The sequence below is a fragment of the Eumetopias jubatus genome, unplaced genomic scaffold (assembly GCF_037043125.1).
Source record: "Eumetopias jubatus isolate StellerSeaLion01/CBP00866 unplaced genomic scaffold, mEumJub1_p1.0 scaffold_15, whole genome shotgun sequence".
NCBI lineage: Eukaryota > Metazoa > Chordata > Mammalia > Carnivora > Otariidae > Eumetopias > Eumetopias jubatus.
In genome coordinates this window covers 16,745,575-16,772,895 of record NW_028274821.1, presented here as the reverse complement: position 1 = coordinate 16,772,895, position 27,321 = coordinate 16,745,575, and the positions used below count along the sequence as shown (strand labels likewise).

General features: G+C 39.7%; 1 protein-coding gene and 1 pseudogene across 1 annotated transcript in view; both read left to right on the top strand.

Moving 5' to 3' along the window:
- The window catches only part of TRPM6 (transient receptor potential cation channel subfamily M member 6), a 133,285-nt gene that overhangs the window by 58,862 nt on the left and 47,102 nt on the right, over positions 1-27,321 (top strand). The window contains exons 14-24 of the mRNA XM_088018731.1: positions 679-819; positions 4,505-4,639; positions 5,800-6,080; positions 7,123-7,351; positions 10,236-10,385; positions 15,683-15,829; positions 18,736-18,864; positions 20,245-20,496; positions 22,349-22,523; positions 22,736-22,850; positions 26,265-26,458. Of these exons, the coding sequence (XP_087874857.1) occupies positions 679-819; positions 4,505-4,639; positions 5,800-6,080; positions 7,123-7,351; positions 10,236-10,385; positions 15,683-15,829; positions 18,736-18,864; positions 20,245-20,496; positions 22,349-22,523; positions 22,736-22,850; positions 26,265-26,458 (1,948 nt within the window). The remainder of the gene's footprint in view (positions 1-678; positions 820-4,504; positions 4,640-5,799; positions 6,081-7,122; positions 7,352-10,235; positions 10,386-15,682; positions 15,830-18,735; positions 18,865-20,244; positions 20,497-22,348; positions 22,524-22,735; positions 22,851-26,264; positions 26,459-27,321) is intronic.
- On the top strand, positions 2,527-3,873 carry LOC114202331 (F-box only protein 15 pseudogene; annotated as a pseudogene).

The window sequence follows — 27,321 nt, the reverse complement described above, 5'->3', positions numbered from 1 at the left end:
TCTTGTACAGGCTGTCTCTTAAGCAACTTTTATTTAAAATAATATGTCAAAATGGCACATTTTGGCGATATACTCCAGTGATTTTACTTCTGTTGTAATAGTTATATAATTTCCAGTTAAAAACAATCTTTTATACTATATTTAAGTGTGTTTTATTACAAAGTATATGTATGCATGAGAGAAAGAGAAAAAAGAGAGTTGAATGAACAAATATAAGCACACACTTGATTCCTGTGAAATTAAAAACACATTAAGGCTAGGTTTGTTTTTCCTTATAAACAAGCAGCCTCTATCAGTGGTTGGTCACATTAACGGATCAGTTTGTTTTTCTGTGTGTGTGTGTGTTTTTTTTTAAAGATTTTATTTATTTATTTGACAGAGAGAGACACAGCGAGAGAGGGAACACAAGCAGGGGGAGTGGGAGAGGGAGAAGCAGGCTTCCCGCAGAGCAGGGAGCCCGATGCGGGGCTCGATCCCAGGACCTTGGGACCATGACCTGAGCCAAAGGCAGACACCCAACAACTGAGCCACCCAGGCACCCCTAATGGATCTGTTTGTAAAGATGCTTGAAAAGTATGAGTCTACCTCTGCAGTTGATTGGGTTATGTTCTAACAGATGGCAAAGGAAACGCAAAACAGGAACTGAAAGTTACAATATGTTGCATGGTTTTGTTTCAGCATGCCCTTCTCTCGGGCTACAGAATAACACTCATCGACATTGGATTGGTAATCGAATACCTCATTGGTGGAGCGTATCGCAGCAGCTATACTAGAAAAAGTTTCAGAGCCCTCTACAACAACCTCTACAGAAAACATAAGGTACCACAATTGATAAGTACCCTCGTAAACTATGCCATAACTAGGAGTTAGACTTTTAGAAAAATGGCTTAGGAAGTTCAGATGGGAATAGCTTCTAAAATGGACATTTGTATTTATCGACATTTATTGAGTCTCTGCTGCATGTAAATTACAGTGCTGGCATAGGATGAACATAAAGACCAGGGGTGTAGAAACTCTCAGAGCAAACAGACTTATGAATAACTGGCATACAGAACAGGATACAATGTGTGCTATGTTGACATTGAAGTAATGTCTTGAGAAGGATTTAAGGGAGAGATGACCAGTTCTTTTCTTTCCTTTTGAAATTGTAGAAGGCAAAAGCCTAATGGGCTTCCATCTCGAAACTCATAGTAGTCCATAACCTGGAGATGACAAACTTGGGACAGGTGTGTAGGGGTTCTTTTGGAAAATGCATGCAGAGTGTACTATGTAAAAATACACATTGTACGTATTTTATTTTCCATCAAGATTTCGAAAGTCTAGGAATGTAAAGTCAGAGTTGCTGCCTGGTTGATTAGCAGAGAAAACATGGCTTGTTTCCAAAGAGAGCCTTTCTTCTTAGAGGATAATGGAAGTGTTAGAAAAGGGAGTTTGGGGCATTGGGGTTGAGAGAAGAGCAGGGACAGTGAAAGGCACAGTGCTGTGGACATCAGTGACAGTGACAAGGAGCCCTTTGTTGGCAGCGATGTGCTAGAAGGTTGTGAAGGATGAAACTAGAAAGGTGGTTTGGGATGGGATCCCAGGAAGAGTCCGGAATATCAAGCCACTTTTGACCTTTAAAGAATCAGGTGAAGTAAAAGCCCAAGTTGTCTTTAAGAAATAAAAGAACAAAACAAAAAGAAACTCAAATCTCACAGAAAATGATCTTCATTGAGCTTTCAAAGGCATGGTGATGCACTTGAGGTTGCCTGTGACAGGTATGAGGACCGACTGTGCCCTTGGTGTAGCCCGGTGGGGAGTTTGCTAGGCAAGTACCTCTAGTGCTTTTTTTCTTTTGAAATGGTGAGAAATTACTACCCATTTCTCTGACAGTTTTCTAGTGAAGTAGAGTCTATTAGTGAAGTCTTGTAGTAAGTTAGATCATAGCAGTTACCAACACATGGTTTGGAGTCCCGAGAGATTTGGGATGGAGTATTAGTTTCGCTTGTTAGTAGTTACGAAATCTTGAGTGAGAAGCTTAACCTCTCTCTACGTCACTTTCCTTATCTATAAAATGGGAATAATAATATCTCTTTCATAAATTTGTCAAAGGGATTAAATAAAATAATACCCGGAAAACCCATATTCCTGGAACATAGAGGGTACCGAGTAACTGTTAATAATAATAGTCCTGATCACTACTGATGATGCTATTAATTCTGTATCACAACACTCCTGATAATAAATTGAGTATATTTTTTAGAAGTCCGGACCCCATCACTCCTTTGTCTAATTTATATCCATAAAATGCAAACTAACATAAATGAGTAAATGAAGTAGCTTGGGCAGCACTGACGTGGCCTCCAGGCGCTGCATTTGCCGCTGAGCCCCGTGGGCTCGGCGCAGCCAGGGCGTCCCCTGGGAGGCCACTGGCTGGCCACTGGGTTCAGAAAGGGGCCAGGCCTCAGATATGCCATGGGCAGCACTTCCATGAGGCAGTGTATGAGGCAGGGGAAGCACTGTGAGAAGTCATCTGCTAACCTTTCTGTGTCTCTGGATAGTATGCCTTCAGAAATCTTGCTGAAGATCTTTTCCCACTTGGATGCCGGGACCCTGCTGTGTACTGGATGAGTGAATAGGCGCTTTTATCATCTGGCCAATGACCATTTTATTTGCATCAGAATCTCTTCAACTGCCTTTTCACCTAAAGATCTAATTGGAAACTTATTTCAGCAGAGAAGACCGCTGTATCTGTGAACTTACTCTTGGTCGTGGGTAAAGAAACTGGGTATGGGAAGAAAGAATCTGTCACAAAAACAAAGAGCTTCTGTAAAAGTAGTGCTAGCTCAGATTCTGAAACCTGTCAACCCTTACACAGACCCTCCAGTTCAAACCGAAGAGGCCCTCGGAATATCTGGTTTAGGTTGGGTAATTATATTGAAAGAGAAACGTGGAAAAGAGTACATCATGGAATGCATTGACCTTTCCATAAATGATTCATCAGTGACCATTATGTGGTATGGCCAAAATTGGCCACAGCTAGCCACATTGTCAACCTTAGATTTGTGTGGTATGACACCAGTTTTTTCAGTCTAGAACCCCCTCCAAAAATGGACCTTGGTGGCATTCTTTAATTGCAAAGTACAACCTGAGTTGAGTTAACTGAATCCACCACAACTGGCTGGGACAGACTTGTTTGGATCTTCTGCTTACACCCAGGCCTCCTGGTAGGGCTATGGAAGAGGGAGGAAGAACTGGCTTTTGTTACAGCAAATCTTCATTTCCATCACCATGTGGAAAAGAGCACATTAGTATCAGCCACTGTCCCCTATGAGCTCCCTCCGCAAAGCCCCCTTTTGGATGACAACCCATAATACGGACTGCGTGGCTACCAACTCCATGCTGATATGCACAGTGGTGGAATTTTCTACCTGTGTGGCCCATTTCTCAATCTCTTTACCAGGAAAGGATACGTTGAAAATGGATATGTGAAGCTTGTTGTAAGTTTTAAAAATAACATGGAACAAGGAGAGAACTGGTATCTTCAGTGGCTGTGTAAAGAGTTGATCTATAATGGCCATAACTCTTTTGGATGAATATGGAAAACCCTTTTGGTGTTTCAGTTCCCTGGTTTGTATGAGATTTCTGGGTCCTCTGACGGTCCTCATTTCTTGGGACAGACTTACTATGTTGACTGTGTGGACACAGAAGGAAAAATGCGCACGATGCTGTGTGGGTTAAAGAGACAGACTACTTCGTCGTCAGCCTGGTCCTTTACCTGAGGATAGCAAAAATAAGCCACTGGTTTGGGACAACATACTAAGTATTAGCAGGAGGTGGCAAATTATTGTTGCTGGTTGTTTACTTTGGACTAACTCGTTTTGTTCTTGGTGTTGGAAGTTGAAATAAAGCAGTAGTCTGTTCGATGCCTTATTTCAAAAAATAAAGTAGCTCAAAGCCCATGGTTTGTATCATCCATTTTTATATCAGCCCCTTTAAGAAAGCTTTTAGTTTCTCATTGATGAAAGCTTCATGCTGATAAGCAATAAATTATGTTGTTGTTGGGCCTGATCACTGGAATTCCAGTGATGATGCATAACATCTGGAGAAGTTCCATAACTTTCTAACTTAACCTTGGAGTTGTTTGTGAATGGGAACTTTTTCTTATCAGAACTGTGAATCTTTATTGCCTATTCTGAACTTGTTTCAGGTATAGAAAATCCATTGATTTTTAATGGAATTTCCACATAGAGAAGGAATGCAGATGTATAATAGAGAACAAAAGAGCATGTTCTCTAGGATGTTAGGAAATAACAGTGTTCTTGATAAGTAGGAGATCGTTAGAGGCTTTTGTTGGGTAATTAAATACTGATCATGGGCTAGAGACAGAACCTTTGGATCCTTGGTGGGATACCATATTAATACTTTGTTTTCATTACTGTCTAGAAATGAAATGTTAATTGTTACCATGATAATCTTCTTTTCCCTTTTTGTTTTATTTTAAAAATAAAATAACTACTGCCAGCGAGTGACCAGTTTTGCTCAAAGCCTTTCCCAGACCCCTCTTCACCGAAGACGCCCCTCAGGAAATAGAAATGAATCTGCAGAAAGCACGCTGCATTCCCAGTTCATTAGAACTGCCCAGCCTTACAAATTCAAGGTACCACTTATTTCTTTTTAGGTGTGAAAATAAAATTGTTCTTGCAGGCTAGACCATTTCTTCATTTAAAGCTGGAGAAGGGAGCTACAAATGGGCCAGTTATAAGTACCATAAACAGATGGGTGCAAGTGAACAGCATAGTAACAACTGAGCAATGTGAGCAACGTTGTTAATCCACCTCTCCCCATTTTACCTGAGTCCCACTTTCCTCTTGGCATGAATGTGTTTGCTCAAGAGTCTCTATATAAATAATTTCTATTGGCTGAAAGAGGTTTGCTTTCCATAGCTCCTAGGATGAAAGGATATTTTATAAAATTACCCTTGATCACCATCAATGGATACAAATTTCCTTTTATTTACAGAAATAGAGGAAATGTATAATTTTCTCTCTTATCTCCTTTTATTAAAAAGAGTAATTATCGAATCCTATTATTTACCAGGCATTACGTTGGGTGCTTAGTTGAACTTGGGATGCAGGTGGGTGGAGAAGGTATAATAATGACTGAGAAATGATCCCCCTCTCCCCAAAAGTAATAGCCATATTGCCGTATGATGATGAATATTGAAATAGAAATACATACGTAGTGATATAGAAGAACATGGGGGTTAGGGAGTGACATTAGAGATGAGCTGTAAAGGGTTAGTTTACCTGGTGGAGAATAGTATTGCATTATTACATATTACTATTACTAGAGGAATATAATCAGAGTAAAGGAAAGGAAATTTAAAACCAATCAGTTTGGATGCATGTTGGCAATGCTAGTGACATTTTTCTAAGGGAAAGATAATATATTTATAAAGTGAGGTTAGAGTTTTTTTTTTAATAGTTCTCATTTATCCAATAGTTATTTCAGCCCATTTCCTTGAGAAATTGAAAATTGCCATGTAGTTATTGAGTTTATCCCAAAGGTGTAGTGTTTCAAGTTGTGCTGAATGAACACAAGCTATCTCAGTGTGTGGACCCTGGATCTATCGGACACAACAAAAAATAGATCACCTAAAGGCTAAACTTTTGGTTTCTGGTTTATAAAATTGTATTGTTATTTCCATCTCTTTTCAGAGACTTAAAAAATATTCTTAGGATACCGGATATGTTTCATTAGGTCAAATATCATGCATCTGACTCTTTGGGAATCCATTCCTATTTTATTTTCCAACAGGAAAAGTCTGTAGTCCTTCATAAATCAAGGAAGAAGTCAAAAGAAGAACAAAACATATCAGATGACCCTGAGTCCACTGGCTTTATGTACCCTTACAATGACCTGCTGGTTTGGGCTGTGCTAATGAAAAGGCAGAAGATGGCCATGTTCTTCTGGCAGCATGGAGAGGAGGCAACGGTCAAGGCAGTGGTTGCCTATAAACTCTACCGAGCCATGGCCCACGAAGCCAAGGAGAGCAACATGATGGATGATGCCTCAGAAGAGCTGAAAAATTACTCAAAGTAGGAGTTTTCACTTCATACTAAACATCAACAGTTCTTAGAATGGTTAGACACTTTTATCTCCCTTGCCTTAGAACTTGTAAGATGCGTGGACTTGCCCAGCATTTCCTGGGCTCTCCCATAAATCAGGGTCTTTAGGTATTTCAAGGCGCTTTGTGGAATCAAGGGAAGAGAGGTGGCCTCCAGTCAGGAGACCTGGCTTCTGGTCCTCATCCAGCTATTTAATAATTGGGCAACTCAGCTGGCCAGATTTGGGGACTCTTGTTTCCTCACTAGAAGATTCAGTTAATGATTTTGAAAGTCCCTTCCAACTCTGAAACTCTTTGACACTAAGTGAAATGAAAACTTGTTTACTTTTAGTACCTCTCAGGCAGGGAAACAAATAAATGTATTATGTACCAAAAAACCAGGGCATGATGGCAAAAGATAGAAAAGTTGGAAATGGTTTTGATTTTTTGAATACTCAAGCATTATAATAGTGAGGAAAGAAGGGGAGCTAGAATTCATAAAAACTAATGTCTAATTGTGATTTTAAAAGTTCTGGAGAATAGCAGTGTCTACTTTTTAGAGAAAACAACCTCCCAGAAAATGTCTCCACGTGTAGTTTCTTACTTAAGTCATCTATGTATTTTCTAGAATATTTTTTAAAAATGTGGCCCCACGATTTCCCTTCATTCCTTACTCAATATTGAACAGTCTTTTCTGTCAAAAAATTCTTTATTTGGTTTTGTCGGGGAGCCCCAAACCAAGCTATGTGTAGTATGTTTTGCGGTGTGGACAGGCTTCTCCCCATGGGTAGATAGCTCAACCACTCCTGGTGTAAACCAAATTCTGTACGCTGCCGTGTAAACCCTCCTGCAAAGGGAGAACGTCCATTTCCTCAGCAGCAACCGTTTTGAAATAGCTTCTGCAGTCTGAGGTTATTATGTTGCTGTTCGTTCTTTTGTATTGCTCCTTCCCGAGTCTCACAGCTAATCTTTTTAAATGTTTCTGGGACTCTGACCTGCATTTGTTTTTGCCACTCACCACTGTGTCATTACAGACAGTTCGGCCAGCTCGCCCTGGATGTGCTGGAGAAGGCATTCAAGCAGAATGAAAGAATGGCCATGAAACTGTTGACCTATGAACTCAAGAACTGGAGCAATTCTACCTGTCTGAAACTGGCCGCGTCTGGAAGATTGCGGCCCTTCGTTTCGCATACTTGCACCCAAATGCTACTGACAGACATGTGGACCGGGCGCCTGAAAATGAGGAAGAACTCTTGGTTAAAGGTACACTGACTTACCCAGAACAAACTGGTGGTTGCCAGAGGGGAGGGGGGAGGGGGGGTGGGCAAAATGGGTGAAGGGGAGTGGGAGACACAGGCTTCCAGTGATGGAGTGAATAAGTCACAGGGATGACAGGTGGAGCATAGGGAATAGAGTCAGTGGCATTATATAGTGTTGTATGGAGACAGATGGCAGCTATGATGTGCGGTGAGCACAGCGTAACCTAGACGTGTCAAATCGCTGTTCTGTACACCAGAAACTAATGTAACCTTGTGTGTCTACTTCAATTTTAAAAAAGTATATTTACTTTCTAGAATTTAGTATTTGTTTACTCCGAAGGTCTGTACTCTTGAGTTCATTTTTCCCTTGTTCTGGAAGAATCAATTCAGGAAAACCAGTTAGTGTCTTTGGTTCTCACGGATGAGCTGGGATCTCCCCGGTGGAACCTCTGACAACGACGTTACCTTTTTAACGAAAATAATTTCAGTTTAGGAATATTAATAACACACGAAATAAAATTAGCAGTTTCTGTTCTGTTCATCCAGTGTGATGTTTGAGGGAATAGATGCTCATTTCATAAAGCTGCCCTGAAACACCTATTTCCAGATTCTTCTATCCATTATAGTTTGGCCTCACCTCTCATCTTGAATTATCAAGAATAACTTAGTTAACTCCTAAAGACATTTAACTTTTGACATCACACCTAAGCCTAAAACTTTAGGTTATGGTCAAGCTTATGAAGTACATATGCTTATAAAACTGAATAAAAGGGGATAAAGCATGAGCATTAAGAGCAACGTAAGACTATATATTTTATTTATTTTTTTAAAGATTTTATTTGTTTGTTTGACAGAGAGAGATAGGGAGAGCAGGAACACAAGCAGGGGGAGTGGGAAAGGGAGAAGCAGGCTTCCTGCCGAGCAGGGAGCCCGATGCGGGGCTGGATCCCAGGACCCTGGGATCATGACCTGAGCCGAAGGCAGATGCTTAATGACTGAGCCACCCAGGCGCCCCAACATAAGACTATATATTTTAATTGTACTTTTCCTACAGTTCTTATAAATGTCTGTCCCAAATAGAATGACTTCCCTAAAAATATTTTTTTTGTTGGGCACACTATAGAAAACACAAAGAAATAAGACATACTATACCAAATATATAAAAGAACTTGCATGTTTTAAATCCACCAATGAGACTGCAAAAATAAGAGAGATGTGAACCAAAAATTATTTCACACAGATTCCTCTTTAAAAAATACTGAAGAAGTAACAGTTATTTGTAGAAGAAGTTCTTTGATCTGTTTTGATTTCAGCCTTGGAAATGATGAAGCAGAGAAGTGAACGGGTCCACCTCTAGCTACAGAATCTCTGACAATAACTCTTTTTAAATGTGTAGAGAACAAGATGGGGTATAGATGACTGGAAGTTTGAGCAATAATTTTCCCCACGACTGTTTTTTCTGTACAGCTGTGGGGAAAATTATACCATTTTGCTTAATACCATTTTGTTCCTCATATATCTTATATCAGTAGAGAGACCTAACTGAAGCGAGACTGAATGTTTCGCCCCAAAAAGTAGTGAGTGAACAAAGAAGGCTGAGTTAGCTACTTAAAATCTCTGAGCTGCAGGACATTGCTCTCCATGCCTAGATCCTAATTCATCAGTGCCTGGCTTACGAGTTTTTCTCCCTCTTCCCCTCCCCCCTGCTCATGCTCTCTCTCACTCTCAGAAATAAATAAAATCTTAAAAAAAAATAAATGCGTAGGATGTGAGATGAATCTAACAGGTGACACTTGTTATGTTTTTATATTCTTGATTTTATTTATTTATTTTTTAAGATTTTATTTGTCAGAGAGAGCACAGGCAGGGGGAGTGGCAGGCAGAGGCAGAGGGAGAAGCAGGCTCCCCACTGGGCTAGGAGCCCGATGTGGGACTCAGTCCCAGGACCCTGAGATCATGACCTGAGCCCAAGGCAGACGCTTAGCTGACTGAGCCACCCAGGCGTCCCTATTCTTGATTTTATAATATGAATAAATTTTAATGTGTTTTATGGGATAATAAGTACCTAATGGCTTTAAAGAATTATGAAAGCAACATGCTCATGTTCATTGAAAAATAATACTTCTCACTGCCCTGCCCCTAGGGATAAATAATAACTGTGTGGTATGCAGATTTTTAAACCTTTTTTTTTTAATATATTTTTTTAAGATTTTATTTATTTATTCATGAGAGACAGAGGGAGAGAGAGAGAGAGAGAAGCAGAGGGAGAAGCAGGCTCCCAAGGAGCAGGGAGCTCCGATGCGGGACTCGATCCCAGGACCCCGGGATCATGACCTGAGCCGAAGGCAGACACTTAACCATCTGAGCCCCCCAGGCGCCCCCAGATTTTTAAACCTTTAAATTCGTATCTGTGTATGCACATGTTTTCTAATTTTTAATTTTCTTTTTGTACAATAATGGGATCACACCATATATATTATTATATAACTTGCTTTTATTCATTTAACAATATAACTTGGATACTTTTTCATTATACTAAAAAGTGTCTTTATCTTCTTAATGACTGCGTAGTATTCTACCGTTAGGTTGTCCCACACCTGCTACCCCTCTATAGATAGATATTTAGGTTGGCAGACTTTTTTGCTATTACACATAACCCTGCAATGCATGTCCCTATACACATATGCTTGCATTTATAACGATTTCTAGGGGAGACGCTGCTAGATTTGGAATTGAGTCAAGAAGTATGTATAGAAGCAGGGTATCAACTGAATTAGGGATTGGTCTGGTGCTTTGTGTACATTAAAATCTTCATTTTGCGATTTGACTACTACTCATGCCTTGTGTTGTAATCCTCACTACTTATTTTGCTTTATTTTCTCTTAAAGATCATCATAAGTATTCTTTTTCCACCCACCATTCTGTCGTTGGAATTTAAGAGCAGAGCAGAGATGTCCCATGTTCCCCAGTCCCAGGACTTCCAGTTTGCGTGGTATTATGGCGACCAGAACCCCAGCGCAAAAGAAAGTGCTTATATGGTTAGTACGATATCATAGTGAGCTTGGTTTTCATAATATTGACTTCACACCAACATACACATGCACAGAGTTTATTAAACAATGTATTTAATGATCTTAATCATATTATCTGTGATCGGGTATAGCATGTATGATACATCTAATTAACCCCCATATACGCTTGAGCAAAATATCCCATTTCTTTGGGAAAGAATGTCTTTATTATATCTTGACAGATGTTCAACTTTTCATTTTCCTTTGTGACTAGTAGAATAAATAGAGTTACCATTTCTCGAAAGTGACAATGAGGAGGGGAGCCTGGGTGGCTCAGTCGGTTAAGTGTCAGACTCTTGATTTTGGCTCAGGTCATGATCTCAGGGTCGTGAGATCAGCCCTGCATCAGGCCCTGTGGTGGGCATGGAGCGTGTTTAAGATTCTCTCTTTTCCCCTCCCTTGGTCCCTCCCCCTCCTCTCTCCCTCTCTTAAAAAAAAAAAAAAAAGAAGAAGAAAGAAAGAAAAGAAAAGAAAAAAAGAAAGTTATAATGAAGAATGCCTCATATCCTTAAAAATATTTGTAAAGGTTCAGGTTTAGGTTTTGCATTATCTTCACTGTTCCACTCCACAATTTTTTTTTTCATTTCTTATATCCTGTGGCCAAATAATTTTACTTGAGTGCCCGGATGTATCTGTTTTCCCGAGTAATGTGTGAACTACTGCTTTTGCAACCTGTCTTCACTGGAGAGTCTCCAGGATGCTGTCTGTGCATGTATTTTTTGCTTTTTATGTCTCAGCGTGTATCATTACTTACAAACTTATTACTGTAGGTGTAGTGAATGTCTTCCCTGGTCTTTAATACTTTAATGAGGCATCTTTAGCCAGCATCTTGTTGGATATGCTTTTGCACTTGTGAAGTATTTGTTACAATATTTAAAAATGCACTCGATAAGTATTAAATGAAAAATAAGTAACTATAATTAGTTTGTATGGCTGACATCTGTTGTGATTGGGTGAGCATCCATTCTAATTGGTTAATGCCTTTACCAGATCAGTTAAGTATTTTGACTATCGTGCCTGCCTGGGTATGTATGTATTCCTATCCTCCACCCTCTCCCACTTCCTTCCATCCTCACTTTATTAAGCCTGATGGTTCTATCTGGGATTCTCAGAATACAAGTTGGCAGGTACAGTCTAACTTCTGTGGAACGTGTAATCAATTATCTTAGAAACTGGGCTAATCAAGTTGTTACAATTGTGATTGTACTGGCTAAATGATATGGCTAATAAGCTTAGACCATTTCAAAAATTTTCAAAGGAAAGATAAGAAATGCAGTGTTGACTTAAAACCTTTACAAATAAAATGAAGTCTTTATATGTGAGATATTTTGTTTGATTTTGCTTATTTATGCGTTCACATTTAGTTTGTTGAAATGAAAAATGGAGAGAGTTGCTTATCTAGGCAGATAAACCTACCTACCTATCTGTCTATGAACAAATATGTAAATATGTTGGCAGTTGGTAGCAAATAGTACTTTGTAAGTGGATGTAACTTCACTTTTGGTTTCTCCAAGGTTCATGGAAAGATAAGCTCTCACAAACACTTAAGGCATTGTAGATGGCTGGAACATTCCACTAAGTAGTTGTTCTTAAAGGGAAACTTTTAGAGAAGGAAGTCCTTCCTTAAATGGCAAATAATGTGCTTTTAACATTAAAAAATATACTAAGTTCTCACAGTTCCCTGAAATATCAAACTTTGGCTCTAATGTAGTGGTCCTGTTTATGATGTTGCCCACCTGGATGGCTTGGACATGGCCATATTGATTTATTAATTCATTGAATATTTAATGGCCACTGTCCATGTGCCAGACAAGATACGATGTTCTGGATCACTACAGTAACTAAGGCAGACGTGACCTCTGTCACCATGGAGCTTATAATCAGAATATCCATGATAGATACCTTAGCATTATTCAATTTAAAACTTTTTTTTTTTTAAAGATTTTATTTATTTGAGAGAGAGAGAGAATGAGAGATAGAAAGCACGAGAGGGAAGAGGGTCAGAGGGAGAAGCAGACTCCCTGCTGAGCAGGAAGCCCGATGTGGGACTCGATCCCGGGACTCCAGGATCATGACCTGAGCCGAAGGCAGTCGCTTAACCAACTGAGCCACCCAGGCACCCTCAATTTAAAACTTTTACTAAAAAGTATCCCAAACCTGCTCTGTTATGAATGGATTATAATCATGGTAACAATGTTCTTTTGTTTTTGAGTTTAACCAGAGCAATAGTTTTTGATTACCTGCTTTGTGTTTGGAATGTTGCTAAGCAGAGAGGGGTGGTATCAGCATGGGACATGGAAGATTTCACAATGCTGATTAAATATGATGTGCTTGATTAGTTGAGGAATACAATTGTGTTATACATTTTGGAAGGAAAGTGAGGACAGGTAAGACATAGATGTTCTTTGAGCAGGTCTTCATGCTTTGGCCCTGTGGTAGTAGGAGGGGGTAATGCATATAATGAAAGCACCACTGGTAATTGGAGAAGGAAGGCCATTGTCCTGAAGCTGGATAGACTCAACTTCTACATTTGCCTCATGAGGTTTTATAAAAAAACCTTACTGAAGCCTCTACAGGCGAAAGAACTTTGCCATGAGAACTTCCGATTTTTCTAGCTGCTAATCCTTGGAAAGCATGAATTTTGAGGACATGAGCTTTCTCAGGAACAGATTGTAGCGAGATGGCAGAATGGCTTAACTAGAGGAAGAAGAAGATTCGTCTCATTTGGTGTCAGTCAGCGAGGATTACAGATTGTTGGCAGCTTCATGCATGAGGTGGTGGATAAGCTGAGACTTGACGATGTGTGGAAATAGCATTTCTGTGGGAAGACGGTAAGTAGGGGTATAGAGGCAGGAAATGCAAGGCATATGTCAAGCATCGTAAGTTCTATGGTTTGGCTAGAGTCCGGGTTGTAGTGGATATGGGACAAGGAGGGAGTATTTGCAGGTTTGGCTGGGACAGTAGATTGAGGCTAGATCATAGAGACTCTTGTATATCCTGTGAAGGAATGTGGTGTTTTTTTTCTGAGGGTAATGGATAGCCAGTGGATGCACATGACCAGAGTAGCAAGATGATCTGACCACTAGGAAAATTATTCTGTCTCCAGTGTATAGGATGATGTAGCAAGAAGATCGGCTGAAAGCAGGGAGAGCATGGGCAGGTGTAACCATCCAGATGAGGAGGATTAAGGGATTTGGCCGGAGTTGGCAGCAGTGGGCATGGAGAGGAAAAGAGAGATCTTAAGTGAAGAGTCGGATAATGTTTGAACATGGGGCATAGATGAAAGGAAGATAGCAAATACGACTGAGAGGTTGATGGTTAAAACAAGGCCATCTTGAAGGGATGGAAAAGGAGCAGGTTTGGAAGGAGAAAGACACGTTTAGTCTTAGACATGTTGATAAACCACAATGAAAAAAGTGTTTTCTAAAGTTGAACACTGATCTGTTTTATCAGAACATTGTTAAGTGGGAATGACAATAGTTATAACAATGGAAAATAGGTATGAATTGTGGTAGAGGTGATTGTTGTAGTTATAATTTTATTCTGTGTGCCTGCTGATCAGATTCTTGTTAGAAAGAGGAGGGAGAGAGGGCTGGGGGAGAGGGAGGGAGGGAGGGAGAGAGAGAGTTTGGTTATATGGAGATTTGAGTCAAATAAAAGCTAGTTAAGTGAAATATTTCTGTGTTTACCTTCTTCTAAGGTGGGGGGAGGGGGGCAGATGTCCTGAATCTGAATTTATATTCTTACATTGTCTTCATCATGGTAGTTGGTGTCTTGGAGTTCAACTCAGAGAGAGGCTTAATTAGAACTTTACAATCCATACCAAACTGTCAAGAGTAAGTAACACCTAATGAGAAACTCCTAGAAAAAAAAAACAGTAAGAGAAGTTATTTAATTTACATAGTCGTTACTGAAATTGCTTACTGGGGTCTTTTTGAAGTGGTACTGATGTCATTGAAATCACAGTAAATGATGACTTTTCTCATTGGTTCTAAGCTATTTTAACTCTAGGCAGGTTCAAACCTGTTAGGAACCAGGTCAGTTCCTACACCTTCAGGTCACAGTGCCAATTTCACTGCCCCAAAATGATGTGAATGACAGCATTCAGGCACTGAGATAGCCCATTCCAATGCCTGAAGCCTCAAAAATTACATTTGATCAATTTTATGGACAATTCAAGCAACACTTGCTTTATTTCTTGGCTTGTAAAATCTTACCAGTCTTGCAGGTGTGACACTAGAGAGACTCTTTTGTGGATAGGTTGAAGAAATGTACTCGTCTAAGAGGCATCCGAGAACATTCCTTTCTTTTAATATTTTTTCAGATCACACAAGTAGTGGATTTCCTGTTTAAAGATTAGAACCACACAGAGCTCTATAAACTAGGGTGACTTCTCTTTTGCTTCTCTTTTACCATCCCTAAGTTCCCTCTTTCCAAAAGCAACAGGGCTACAAGTGATTTCTTTTCTTTTCTTTTCAGTTCTTTCCTCCCTCTTTGCCCTCCCCCCCCTTTAAAGGCTTTTCTCTGTGCACACCTGTGTAGTCCGTCACACAACCACTTGTCTGCCACAGAGATACTTACTGCTCATCACCTACAAGGGTTAACTAACCTCTTTGGACTGACACACACATTTTGAGACACTGATGAAAGATTTGATGCTTTCCCTAGGAAAATGCATGTACAACAAAAATACTTGGATATAGTCACAGGAGGTTCAGGGAACTCTGGAAGCTCGGAGAGTTCATGAACTTCAGGCAAAGCACGTCTGCTATCCAAGCCGGAATTCTAAAACTAATGCTGTGCCCGACTTTCCTAGGAATTGGAAACTATATCACTAATGGGTGTCCATTTTGTCCTCCTCTATTATGGAAATAATTTTATTATCTGTTAATGATTTCATGGGGATTTTATATTTTTAGGTTCTTAAATACCAATAAAGGAGACTAAGTAGAACAGGAACAGGTACGATTTTTAAATCCTTGGAACTATTCTTAGTTTGACTAGGTTTCCTGGTTAGAGACTTAGCTTGCATTTGAGAGATATCCTGTGCTCCTTACTTAAAAGCCAAAGATTTATACAATACACACAGTTTTCTTTCCTTCCAAGACTAAGATTATAATTTGGCAAGTGGGTGCCCAATTAATTCCTAATATATTTATTATATTCATATATATATATACACATATATATGATGTATTTTGGATGTTTGCAAATGTCAGTATCTTACTTAAGGCTCTGACAATGAATGATTATTTATTTTGCAGAAAGACTGTGATTTGGAAAGAGGCCCCGATGAGAAACTAGATGAAAATCACCATTTTGACTTAAAGAGCAATCCCCAAAGCCTTCCGTGGACCAGGAAAATCTATGAGTTCTACAATGCTCCAATTGTCAAGTTTTGGTTTTATACGGTTGGTCTCATTGCAGCAATTAAATATAGTCTTTGTGCTGGCCAGTAGTTGATCATGATTTTGATAATGATATGCCTGGTTTGTCAACTTGTGATAAAATGTAGAAATGCAGGGAGAAAAAAAAAAAACACAAACGAGAATGACAAAGCGGGTAGGACAGAAGATTGGAGGCAAGTGAGGAAAGGTTAGAGCAGATCTCTCCCACTATGGGATTGAAAGAGCAAGCACTTTTTTCTTTCCTGAGTGCTTCCCATTAGCTCTGCTGGGACCGAGCACTTGAAACTTTGTGGAACAAGCAGTTAATGATAGTGGTTGTCCAATTAAATGATGGGGTGGATTCTTTTCTCATCTTGGGCAAAGAAATCAGCAGTTGAATTATTATTTGTTAGGAATAATGTGTAATATAGACAGAAATTACAAAGTGTTTGCTTTTTGTCTTCAGTAACATGATTATAAATATATAGAGGACAATAAAATTTTATTTTATATTTTCCCCTCTGACACCCTCCCCCCCACCTTTTTGAGGACAGTAAAATTGTAGAAGTTAAATTTATGAACAAATACTACATCTAAATTGATCATAGTGATACAGAGAAATTATGAACTGCACTTTAAATGCAGTGAGTGCTTTGCACATTTATTTAATAGCATTTATTTTTTTTTTAATGCTTATATATACTTTAAACTGCTCATGGCCAAGATTGTGTATTTCTAAAACATTTGAAGTATGATTATAAAAGGACATTTATCTAAATGTGTTGTATTTCAAAATATTTACTCGCCTATCCAAATTTTTATTGCATATATTTATTAAATATGTATATTGCTTTGTTTTCAAAAATCAGATCTTTCTTCAGATGATGAGGTTTTACCATTTTTGTGAATATGTAACAAAATATCCCAAAGGCTCTGATAGTAGCTCCAAGAGATTTTTAACTGTAGTCACATCATTGGGAAAAGAGTATTCAAGTAGTTCTTTTTTTTTTTTTTAAAGATTTTGTTTATTTATCTGATAGAGAGACAGCGAGAGAAGGAACACAAGCAAGGGGAGTGGGAAAGGAAGAAGCAGGCTTCCCGCGGGGAGCCCGATGCGGGGCTCGATCCCAGGACCCCGGGATCATGACCTGAGCCGAAGGCAGACGCTTAATGACTGAGCCACCCAGGCACCCCGAAAAAGCACCCTTTCTGTACGAACATGAAAAATGTGTGTGCTTTACTGAAGCATGTCTTGTTATACATGTGATGGTGAAGAAGCAAAAATGTAAACATGTTTGGATCTTTTCCTAAGATAGGAAAGAAATCAAGTGTCAGGAGCAATATTACCAATATCTATGGTGGTTTAGTATCTGGCCACCATGAAGCCAATGGCAAAAATGAAAAAAAAAAAGGGAGGGGGGACTGCTTGACTGCTTGATAGAACACATTTATTTGATTTGTTAAATTAACACATGTGTCTAAGTGGTCATCAAACATGCTTAGACTTTGAGGCATAAACCTAGAGAAATATAGAATTAATAGAGTTTACCTTAACTATCTTATATGCTTTTCTACCAGGTTCTTGATCTCAGAGGCAGCATTACCCATCATGCCTGCCCCAAGCACTGCCTGTTGGATATATATCATCCCGGCTGTGTAGTTGGAAGTGGTTTTAGCCATTCTCTACGTAGAACTGTACTGAGTGGATAATGTACCAAACTTAGGTAGAGCTCAAAAAGATCTGAGAAATAGGGATTCAAGTTAAAATAATATGATTCACCTCCTTGAGAATGAACACACACACATCTCTCCATTGATCTGGAGCTTTAATACATCTGTCGATCGGTGAACCCCATGCTCTGTCACTGAGGCTATTTAAAGAACTACACTGTCTCATGCATTGTTGGTTTTTGTGGAAATGGGTAAAACCTTTCTGGTGGACAATTGAGTAATACAAGTCACGGTTTTAACTGTGTATGCCCAGCGATTCTACTTCTGGGAATATATCTTAAGAAAATAAGGACTTTAGATAAGATTGCAAGGCTGTTAATCACAATATGTATATGTGTGTGTGTGCTTACTGTGTCTTAATTCTTTGGAGATATTGGAAATCTAGGTTTAATATAAACAGTAATTAAATACGCATTTCTTGAATGTCTACCGTGTGTTAGGCCAAGTGCTGAGGGCTGAAGGTACAAATGTCAATGGTCTTTTAATTACAAGGACTCACGGTTGGACAGTTCTTTCCCACTGACTAGTATGGTTTAATCAACATAAAGTAAAGCTCCCAGAAGGGGCGCCTGGGTGGCTCAGTCGGTTGGGCGTCTGTCTTCGGCTCAGGTCACGATCCCGGATCCCGGGATCGAGCCCTGAGTCGGGCTCCCTGCTCGGTAGGGAGTCAGTCCCTTTGCTCCTTCTCCCTCTTGTGCTCTCTCTCATGCTTTCTCTCTCTCAAATGAAAAAAATAAAATAAAATCTTAAAAAAAAAACAAAAAAACAAAAACACCTCCCAGCAGAAGTAAATGTCACAATTTATTACATTTGAAAATGGGCACCTACTGATACTGCTCATTGGTGTACTGGAGACGCACGTTTTCTGTGCTTAGTTGGAGGGGACAGTGTGTGATTCTCTCTTGGCTTGTTGGCATGCTGGCATGTGCAGGGTTCTGGAAATTCTGGTCAGGAGCCAGCAAGATGAGATAGTGCCCCCTTCCATGCATTTGGAAACAATGACCTTCATTCCTTCCATTAATCCTGGAATAGAAAACTGCAGATTCTTGTGCTTTCCTTGAAATCAAGTTATCAGTAATCGGAGGGCGGTCCCAGTTATATTTCCATGTTATGACGTTGAAGTTCCCGGGTGTGTTTCTGCTTGGCATCCTCCATTATGACTCTCACTCATGTCCAGGGAATGTGTGTCCCCCTCATAGATGGCGTATTTGGTATTCCTCATGCTGTTCACTTACACAGTGTTGGTAGAGATGCAGCCCCAGCCCAGCGTGCAAGAGTGGCTTGTTATCATTTATATCTTCACCAATGCCATTGAGAAAGTCAGGGAGGTGAGTCGTGCCTTCTACCTTTGTGTTCTACACCTCTGCAGAGAGGTGTTTTAGGCTCATAATGAAAAGGGACAGATGGGTCAGGGGTGGGGGTGAGACAGGCAATGCTGATCCTAATTTGCTTGCTGGAAGGGTATTTAGGGGAAAATCTCAGACCTCAGCCCTTACTCCTTGCCAAATACTTTGCTGGTTGCTGCTCTTTAAAAACAGTTATTTCTGAAGATGTCCTAGTGTGTATATCAGTCTTAGAGTGATGCTATCTAATTGTTGTTAGACCCTCCAACTATTTGACTTCCCAGAAGTTGTGTTTTTTTTTTTTTTTTTTAATGAGACTGATTTTTGTAGCCTACCATTGCTTGCATATTGTCAGCTCCATTTCACACTAGGCACGGAAATGGCCAGAGTTGTGAATAGGTAAAGAATTCGTTTATAGCTTTTGAATTATTTTACTAAACACCTTTGAAAATGGAAGCTGCAAATCCCTGAGGCCAGGAGTCCAAAAAAACAAAACAAAACAAAACAAAATTTTCATTTTTAGTTTTGCAAATGAGTCACTTAAAAAAATGCATTAGCATCCATGCTGTTGTAACTGCAATCAGTTACGTACAGTACAGTTATGACTTTGTTTTATGTATCAGTGTGTATGTATCTTAGTGTGTACTTACCTCTGTGTCTATATATTTATATACATTTATTTTGTCCTAGAGCTAATATGACAGTAAAGGTATTCTTAATAATTATACCTACATCGCCTGCTAGTTACTATTGTGGAATCTATAGAAAACAAGTCAGGAGAAAGACATTATCTGAGTTCCACCATTTTTTATGCTTCAGGGGAAGAAAGTTAATTATTTTACATTTGAATTTGATATTCTGTTGCAGGGGTCATTTCTTTAATAGTGACTTCTAACATGGCCTTCTTAGTAATTTCTCAACTCACTAGCAGTAGCAGGACTACATTGCAAGATTCCTTGGTTTCAAACCAGTCTCCTCTACACTTGGCTATCCCTCACAATCACAGAATTGTAGGTGTATAGATCTGCTGTAATATTGAGTTTTAAAATGTCTTTCTGGTCCCCTGTGTTAGCTTAGGATTAATGAAAGCTAGGAAAAACTTTTTTCTTTTTTTTTTTTTAACTTCTGGTTTGTTTATCAAATAGCCGGTTAACATTAGCAATGACATTTAAACACACTTGTAGAATTGTTTTAATCATTCATTACCCAAGGATCACTGAAGTCTCTAAAATACCCAAGTGACCTAAGGTTTGGTGGGATTCAAATTACTCTTTAAGCGAGCAGTTGATGGACCGAAGAACTTTAATATGAGGCTTATGGGTTATACCCCATTCTTTAAATTTCCCTCTTTCTTTCTTCTTTTAGGTGTGTATTTCAGAACCTGGGAAGTTTACTCAAAAGGTGAAGATATGGATTAGTGAGTACTGGAACGTAGTAGAGACTGTGGCTATCGGCCTGTTTTCAGTTGGTTTTGGCCTTCGGTGGGGCGACCCTCCCTTGCACACAGCAGGAAGACTAATCTACTGTATAGACATCATATTCTGGTTCTCACGGCTCCTGGACTTCTTTGCTGTGAATCAACATGTAGGTCCATACGTGACCATGATTGCAAAAATGGTGAGTATAGTCTGCTTGTATATTCTGGCATCCTTTGTTTGTTTTAATATTATCTTCTTTTTTGTAGGTTTAAGATATTTCTGAACTTTAAAGCTTACTTATTTTTAAAATTTATTTATTTGACAGAGAGAGAGAGAGAGCATAAGCAGGGGGAGTGGCAGGCAGAGGGAGAGGGAGAAGCAGGCTCCCCGCTAAGCAAGGAGCCCAACTCAGGGGCTCAATCTCAGGACTCTGGGATCATGACCTGAGTCGAAGGCACTTAACTGACTGAGGCACCCCTTCTGGGGTCCTTTGTAATGGTTCTACCTACTTCGTGGTTTGCATTCAACAGTTTAACTTTTGGAATTATTTATAAAAGCACAGACATCCAGCTCATTTCCTCTCGGCTTTCCTTATAACCACAAACTCATATTTAACAAATGTCCTTGGAGAGCATATTGGGTGACTGATTTGGATACTCTGCTTATTAGCTTTTTGGGTAGGGGCCAGATCATATGACTGAATCAAATTTGTCTCTAAGCATAGTAATCCTAGAGGGTGAGATTTGTGTGAGGCTATCACCGGTAATATTTTCTGCTAAAATATCAATATCTCTTTTTATCTCCTCACCCCTGGCCAATTCTTAAATAATCCATATTATGGGCCACACCCTGTTCTAAGTACCTTGTACCTATTAATGCGTTTAATCTTCAAAATGACTTTATGAGGTAGGTACTATTATTATCCACATTTTGCATATAAGGAAATGGAGATTAAGCAAATCTCCCACAGGGCATAAGCAGGGGAGTCAGGGTTCAAATCTGGACCGCCCAGCTCTGTCATCTGAGCCTGCTCTGCAATCGGGTTAGCCTTCTCCAGCGGGCTTTGTACAGGGCCTGAGACCTACCCTCTAGGAAGTACAGTACTTCCAGATCATCTTTGGCTCTTCTGGAATTCTCACTGGCGGGGAAGGGGCAAGCTCTGGAGAAAGAAGGGTAGTACAAAAACAAAGGAGAACAGAAAAAGAAGAGCCCTCAGGACTCCAAAGACAGATTTTTCTTTACACTTTTAGACGAGCAATGTTTTCTCAGGTTTTGGTGACATTGGTATTTATCGGATAGGCTATACTGAGATAACTAATATATCTAGTGACTTAGCACAAGTTTACTTCTCCTTTGTGCAAAGTTTAATGAGTCTTCATGGGGACTGACCTCTACCCTGTAACTCAGGGATCCAGAATCTTTCATCTTGTGATGGAGCCATGTCAGCGGATGGTTTCCAAGGTCTCCTGTGGTGGGGAATGGCAGGGATGGAGAAAGTCTAACAGCTTTTAACTGTTCTGGACAGGAAGTAAAATAGCTTCCCGTCACTCCACAGGCCATCGGCTAGACTCGGTCCTACGGTCCCAGCTTTGTGGAAGGGAGCCTAAGAAATGCAGAGGAACGCGTGGAATACTCATGGCATAATTGCCTGTGCCACCGTGAACAAATGGGTTGAGTTGATGTACATTTAGTGAGTGAAATGAACCTGACCTGATCAATTTCTCAGACTCTCATCAACTCCTTAAGACAATCCTGGGGATCAGGATTCATTTGACTAAGTTGAATACTCCCTACGTTTTGTTTAAGCACAGATTCTTTACACTGAGTACAGTTACGTTTTTTCCATAGACCACCTGGACATGAAACGTATGTGCCGAGAGAAGGAGATGACTTAGCCAGAGGAAGCCCAGTTCTTCATGGCCTGGGGCATTGTGCTTAATGACTAGACCGTCTTCTAATGGGGAGCTGTCATCATGAATGCTGCTAGTGTTTGATTTGTTTTAAATTTCAAATCTGTGGTAAAATTCTGGTTGTGCCTTGCTATTTTGCAGACAGCAAACATGTTCTACATTGTGATCCTGATGGCCATAGTCCTGCTGAGCTTTGGAGTGGCACGCAAGGCCATCCTTTCGCCAGAGCAGCTTCCATCTTGGAGCCTTGCTCGAGACATTGTATTTGAGCCATACTGGATGATTTATGGAGAAGTCTATGCTTCAGATATAGATGGTGTGTAGGAGATTTTGCCATCATGCCGAAATCAAACCTTTGTAGATACTCAGAGTACAAAACCAAAAAAAAAACGTGGAAAATATTCATCTAGATCGTACAGATGTCAAAAATTTGTGGTATTCTGCTAAGTTAATGTGCTAAATATTTGTGTAGAGCCACAGGACTGTGATTCGCTGTATCTCTTACTCTTTTAAATTCTTTATTTGTAGTTTGTGCAAGCCATCCGTCTTGCCCTCCTGGTTCTTTTCTTACTCCGTTCCTCCAAGCTGTCTACCTCTTCGTGCAGTATATCATCATGGTGAACCTGTTGATTGCTTTTTTCAAGTAGGTTGTTTTAATTAAGTGTGCTTATTTTATTTAAATCAAAATAAAAATTACATCAAGATGGTTTCATTTAAATCAAAATCTATTTTGAGTAGATTCTCATATTTTGAGTATGTCACCTTTGGTTTTTGTGTGTTCCATTTTTTTTTTCCCTTTTTCACTGTAGTTTTAGCATGTGGACATGAAACTACTGGTAGGAAGGGAGCAGAGCACGAGAAAAGAGGAAAAACAATAAATGGAGAGAAAGCAATACAAGCAGAATGAAAGGAGATCATGCATTGGAGTAAAGCAATAAGTTGGAATCATGAAGGAATAACAGTTGCTGAGATTAAAAGCTGGCTGAGGAGTTCTTGATGGCTTTTCTTTTCTTGGCTCCATTGTATCTTATTCTCTGTTTTCTTCTATCGGACTTTTCATTTCTTCTCAGTCTGCTTTTCTGGATCATCTCCTTCTCCTCAATCTTGTAACACTGGAACATCCCCTGGGCCCAGACCTTGCTCATCTCTTATTTACATTTTGTTTGGTGATCTTGGCCAGTAATTTGCTGTAATGCTGACAAATTCCAATTTATATCTCCAGCCCAAATCTCTTCCTCAAACTCCGGTCTCACAGATCCAACTGCCCCTTTCCCCACCAGTTGGATGTATAATAGAATTCCACAATTCTAAAGGTCCAAAATCTTGATCTCCTCTCTTTCCCAGCATGTACTTATTCTACTTGTCATCTTTCCCAAATCTATGGAGGAGACCACAAGTTTCTGTCAGGTCTCCATTTCTCCAGTTGTTGAGATCAAAAGCCTTGGAGTCATTCTTAATGCCACTTCTATCTCTCCCTCTAAACTATCAGGAACGCCTGTTGACTCTGCCTTCAAACATCATCGATCCAACCACCCCTTACCACCCCACTGCTACCAGAGAGCCTCTTACGTATTTCTCTGCTTCTATCTTGGGCCCCTATATTCTGTTATCAACACAGTAGCCCCTAGTGATCCTATAAAAGCATATGTCAGATGATGTCACCACTCTGCTCCAAACCCTCAGTGGTTTCCCATTTCAAAGTTCCTATGATGACCTAGAGAGCCTCAGTGACTTGGCTTCCCTGCTGCTTTTCCAGTCACGCATCACACAGATCTTCCCCTAACCCTCTCCTCTCCGATCACACTGGCCCCTCGGAGGTTTTCAACCAGCACAGGTGTGTTTGCAGATGCTGTTCCCTCTGCCTGCAGTGCTCTTCCCTCAGGCATCCGTGTGGCCCCTTTTCTCACTCCCTTCGAGTCTTTGCTCACATGTTCCCTTCGTCATTGGGCCTAACCTAAGGATGACATTGGAAAGTGCAGCCCCCTTTCCTTCAGCCGTCTCTGTGGCATGCCTGGTCCCCCTTACTCTTCTTTCTTTATTTTTTTTTTCCCGTTTATTTGTCTCCTCTACTGGAATATAAGTGCCACAAGAACAAGATATTTTATTGTCTTTTTTTGCCGATGAATTTTTCCCAAGTACCAGAAAGAGTGTATAAACATAGTTGCTTAATGGACGAAAAAAATCCGGTGAAGAGATGGGAAGAAACTAGTATTTTTTTGAATGCCTCCTTGATGCCAGGCGGTGTGCTAGGTATTTTATTCATTGATTATTCCACTGAAGAGGGCAAGATAAGAGAAGAGATATCAATGCAATGGAATCTAAGTAAAAAATAAATAAAAAAAATAGAGAAGCTAAAGGCTGGAGAGAAACAAAAATAAATCAGAACACTTAGGAAAAAAAAGACTATTGTTATAAAAATGTGGGGAAGGTATACCTTCCTGCTTGTTACGAGATCATAGAATAACTGTCATCTCTTTTAGCCCTACCGTTTTATAAAGTTCTAACATTTACTGGTGTTTAGTAAATATAGTTTTTTGGGGTTTTTTTGTTTTGTTTTTTTGACATTTCAAATAACATTCAGAGGGGGTATGAGATTTTTGTTTCTCAGAAATGACAGGTGTCAAAGGAGAGGTTGAGAAATCCTTACATAGACCAGTTGTCTCACTCTAGAGAGGAACACAGTGAGGACCAAACAAGCTGAGAAACCCCAGATCTGACTACTTGTCCAGGGGCGGCCCATTCCAGATTCTTTGTAGCAATAATTACAAAACCCCTAAAATACACTGTGAAGATCGCCACCTGCTGGTGAGCAAACTGTAGTCACACTGAGAGTGACAGTAGTGTTTAATGGTGGTGGTTCTCCAACTTGATGTACTGGAGAATCACCTGGAGGGCTTGCTGTGACATTGCTATAATGTCTCTTTTAGAGTTTCTGATTTGGTAGTTCCGGGCTAGGGCCTGAGAATTTACATTTTTGACGTGTCGTAAGGTGATGCTAATTCTGTGGTTGCGACCGCACTTTGAGAACTACTGTTAAAACCCAGTTTTCTGCCTTCCCATCATCTACTTTATAGATTCTGTGAAACTTCTCCCTTCCTCTTATCCTAGGCTGGCTTTCTCCAGGAGAGTTCCGTTTTCTTCTCTTTATCACTGCTCAAGCTTAGGGCTGTCTGCATTTTTATTGGCTAATTTTGGCTGTCCTCCTCAAATACTACTTTGCCATCTTTCTCTAAACAAAATAAACATTAGCCTAAGCAGAATGTTAGCATAGACATCCCATTGTGTCCTCTCCCCACCCCCATCATGTTATAGACTTAAAGTTACGTAGTTAGGGATGACTTAGAGTAACTGCACCACCCACCACAACTTCCATTGCTAGTTCTGTGGTCTCACAGAACAAATACATTCTATCTGCATATTAAAATTGATGTCTTTAAAGCAATAATCCAAGGTGGTCTGCCAGTAAGGGGTGATTTTCATTGTAAAGTTAACGTAAATAATTTTTATCTAGTTTCTAAATAGCTCTGCTTATTGATTATTTTAGGATGAACTGAAATTTCTTCCCTGTCTCTTCTTCATTAATATTCTTTCATTTGAGTGTTTTAACTAGGATTATTCTCTCAGTTCTCACATTTGACATTAAGAGAACCTCTCCTAATTGGTTGATGGTATAGAGAAACGTTAACGGTATTTAACATGAATGGTAAATTATGGGCTGAAAAGAGCTGCTTATGTGAGAAGAGGTGGTGAACCAAGAATAGTGATAAGTTCCAGAGGGCAGTTTTATGTTCATTGCATTTAAAACATTAGCATTTTCTCTCTGATTGTAATTTCTATCTTTTTATTATTCTGATTAGCATATTTGATTGTAGAAGGTGATTAATGTATCTTGTTTGGGTAGAAGAAGAATCACAAATACAACGGATATTATTTTTGTTGACTGAGTGCTGGGAATGTCAGGTGAACCAATCATAAAAGTTGGAAAATAGAGAAAGAATCTGTTATATTTTAGGATGCTGTATTAAAACATTATCCCTCTCTTCACTACAACTTACAGTAACGTTTATGTAGATATGAAATCCATTTCCCATAAACTGTGGAAATACAATCGCTATCGTTACATCATGACCTACCACAAGAAGCCTTGGCTGCCCCCACCTTTCATCCTGCTGAGCCACGTTGGTCTCCTCCTTCGCCGCCTTTGCTATCATCAAGCTCCAAATGACCAAGAAGAGGGTGATGTTGGATTAAGTAAGTGTTCATTTATGGGGGCATTAGGAAGAGAGTAAAGAGTAGAGATCCAAGGTGAAAATACGCAGTTAAATTCAGGGCACAGGATGGAAATCTCTGGGAGTTCGCTCACGATAGCATATCAGCTGAGGCCCTGGGTCTAAGGAAATACATTGATCTCATCACGTGGTTGTAGTACCTTTTGGGGAGGTTAACCAATACTTTGAAAGAAAGGAAGGGGTAAGAACAGAATCTCTGCTTGAATGGCTAAAGGCTCTATGTCACCTGGAAAACCTGTGTTTCCTCTTTTCACCTGGGAAGTCATCAGAATAACTCCTAGGGAGTCACAGTGACCCATGTTCATTTCCCTGTTGTCGAAGATGGAATCCAAACAGAAAGGAGTCACAGGAGGTCTTGTGGACTGAGGGAAACTGATAAGACAGACTTGGCTTCACTTATTAACCGGAGTCCTGATTCTCTGCTTCCTAATCTACTGAGGATGGAGGTGATTCTGTATGGTTGTTTCATGTTTTCAATACAAGATGCAGAAATGTGGATTCTCACTTTTCCTTTCTTCTTCTTCTTCTTCTTTTTTTTGCAATGCTTAAATCTGCATATTTTGAGATTCTCCTAGTTCATTTTGCTTATCCATATCTTCACAGCACAATATGACTCTCATGCTAATTGTTGTAATAGAACATTTCTTACTGTGGTTTCACAGATCTACTGTAGTTCCTCTCAAGCAATTTCACTATTGGTACCAGGCCCATTTCTAGATAATTCCTATATATAGAGGAAATGGTGGCATAAATCCACAATCCTTATCTCAATTCCTACATCCAAAATACCCCTGAAAGCAGAAAGCTTTTTTCTTCTTAAGTTAG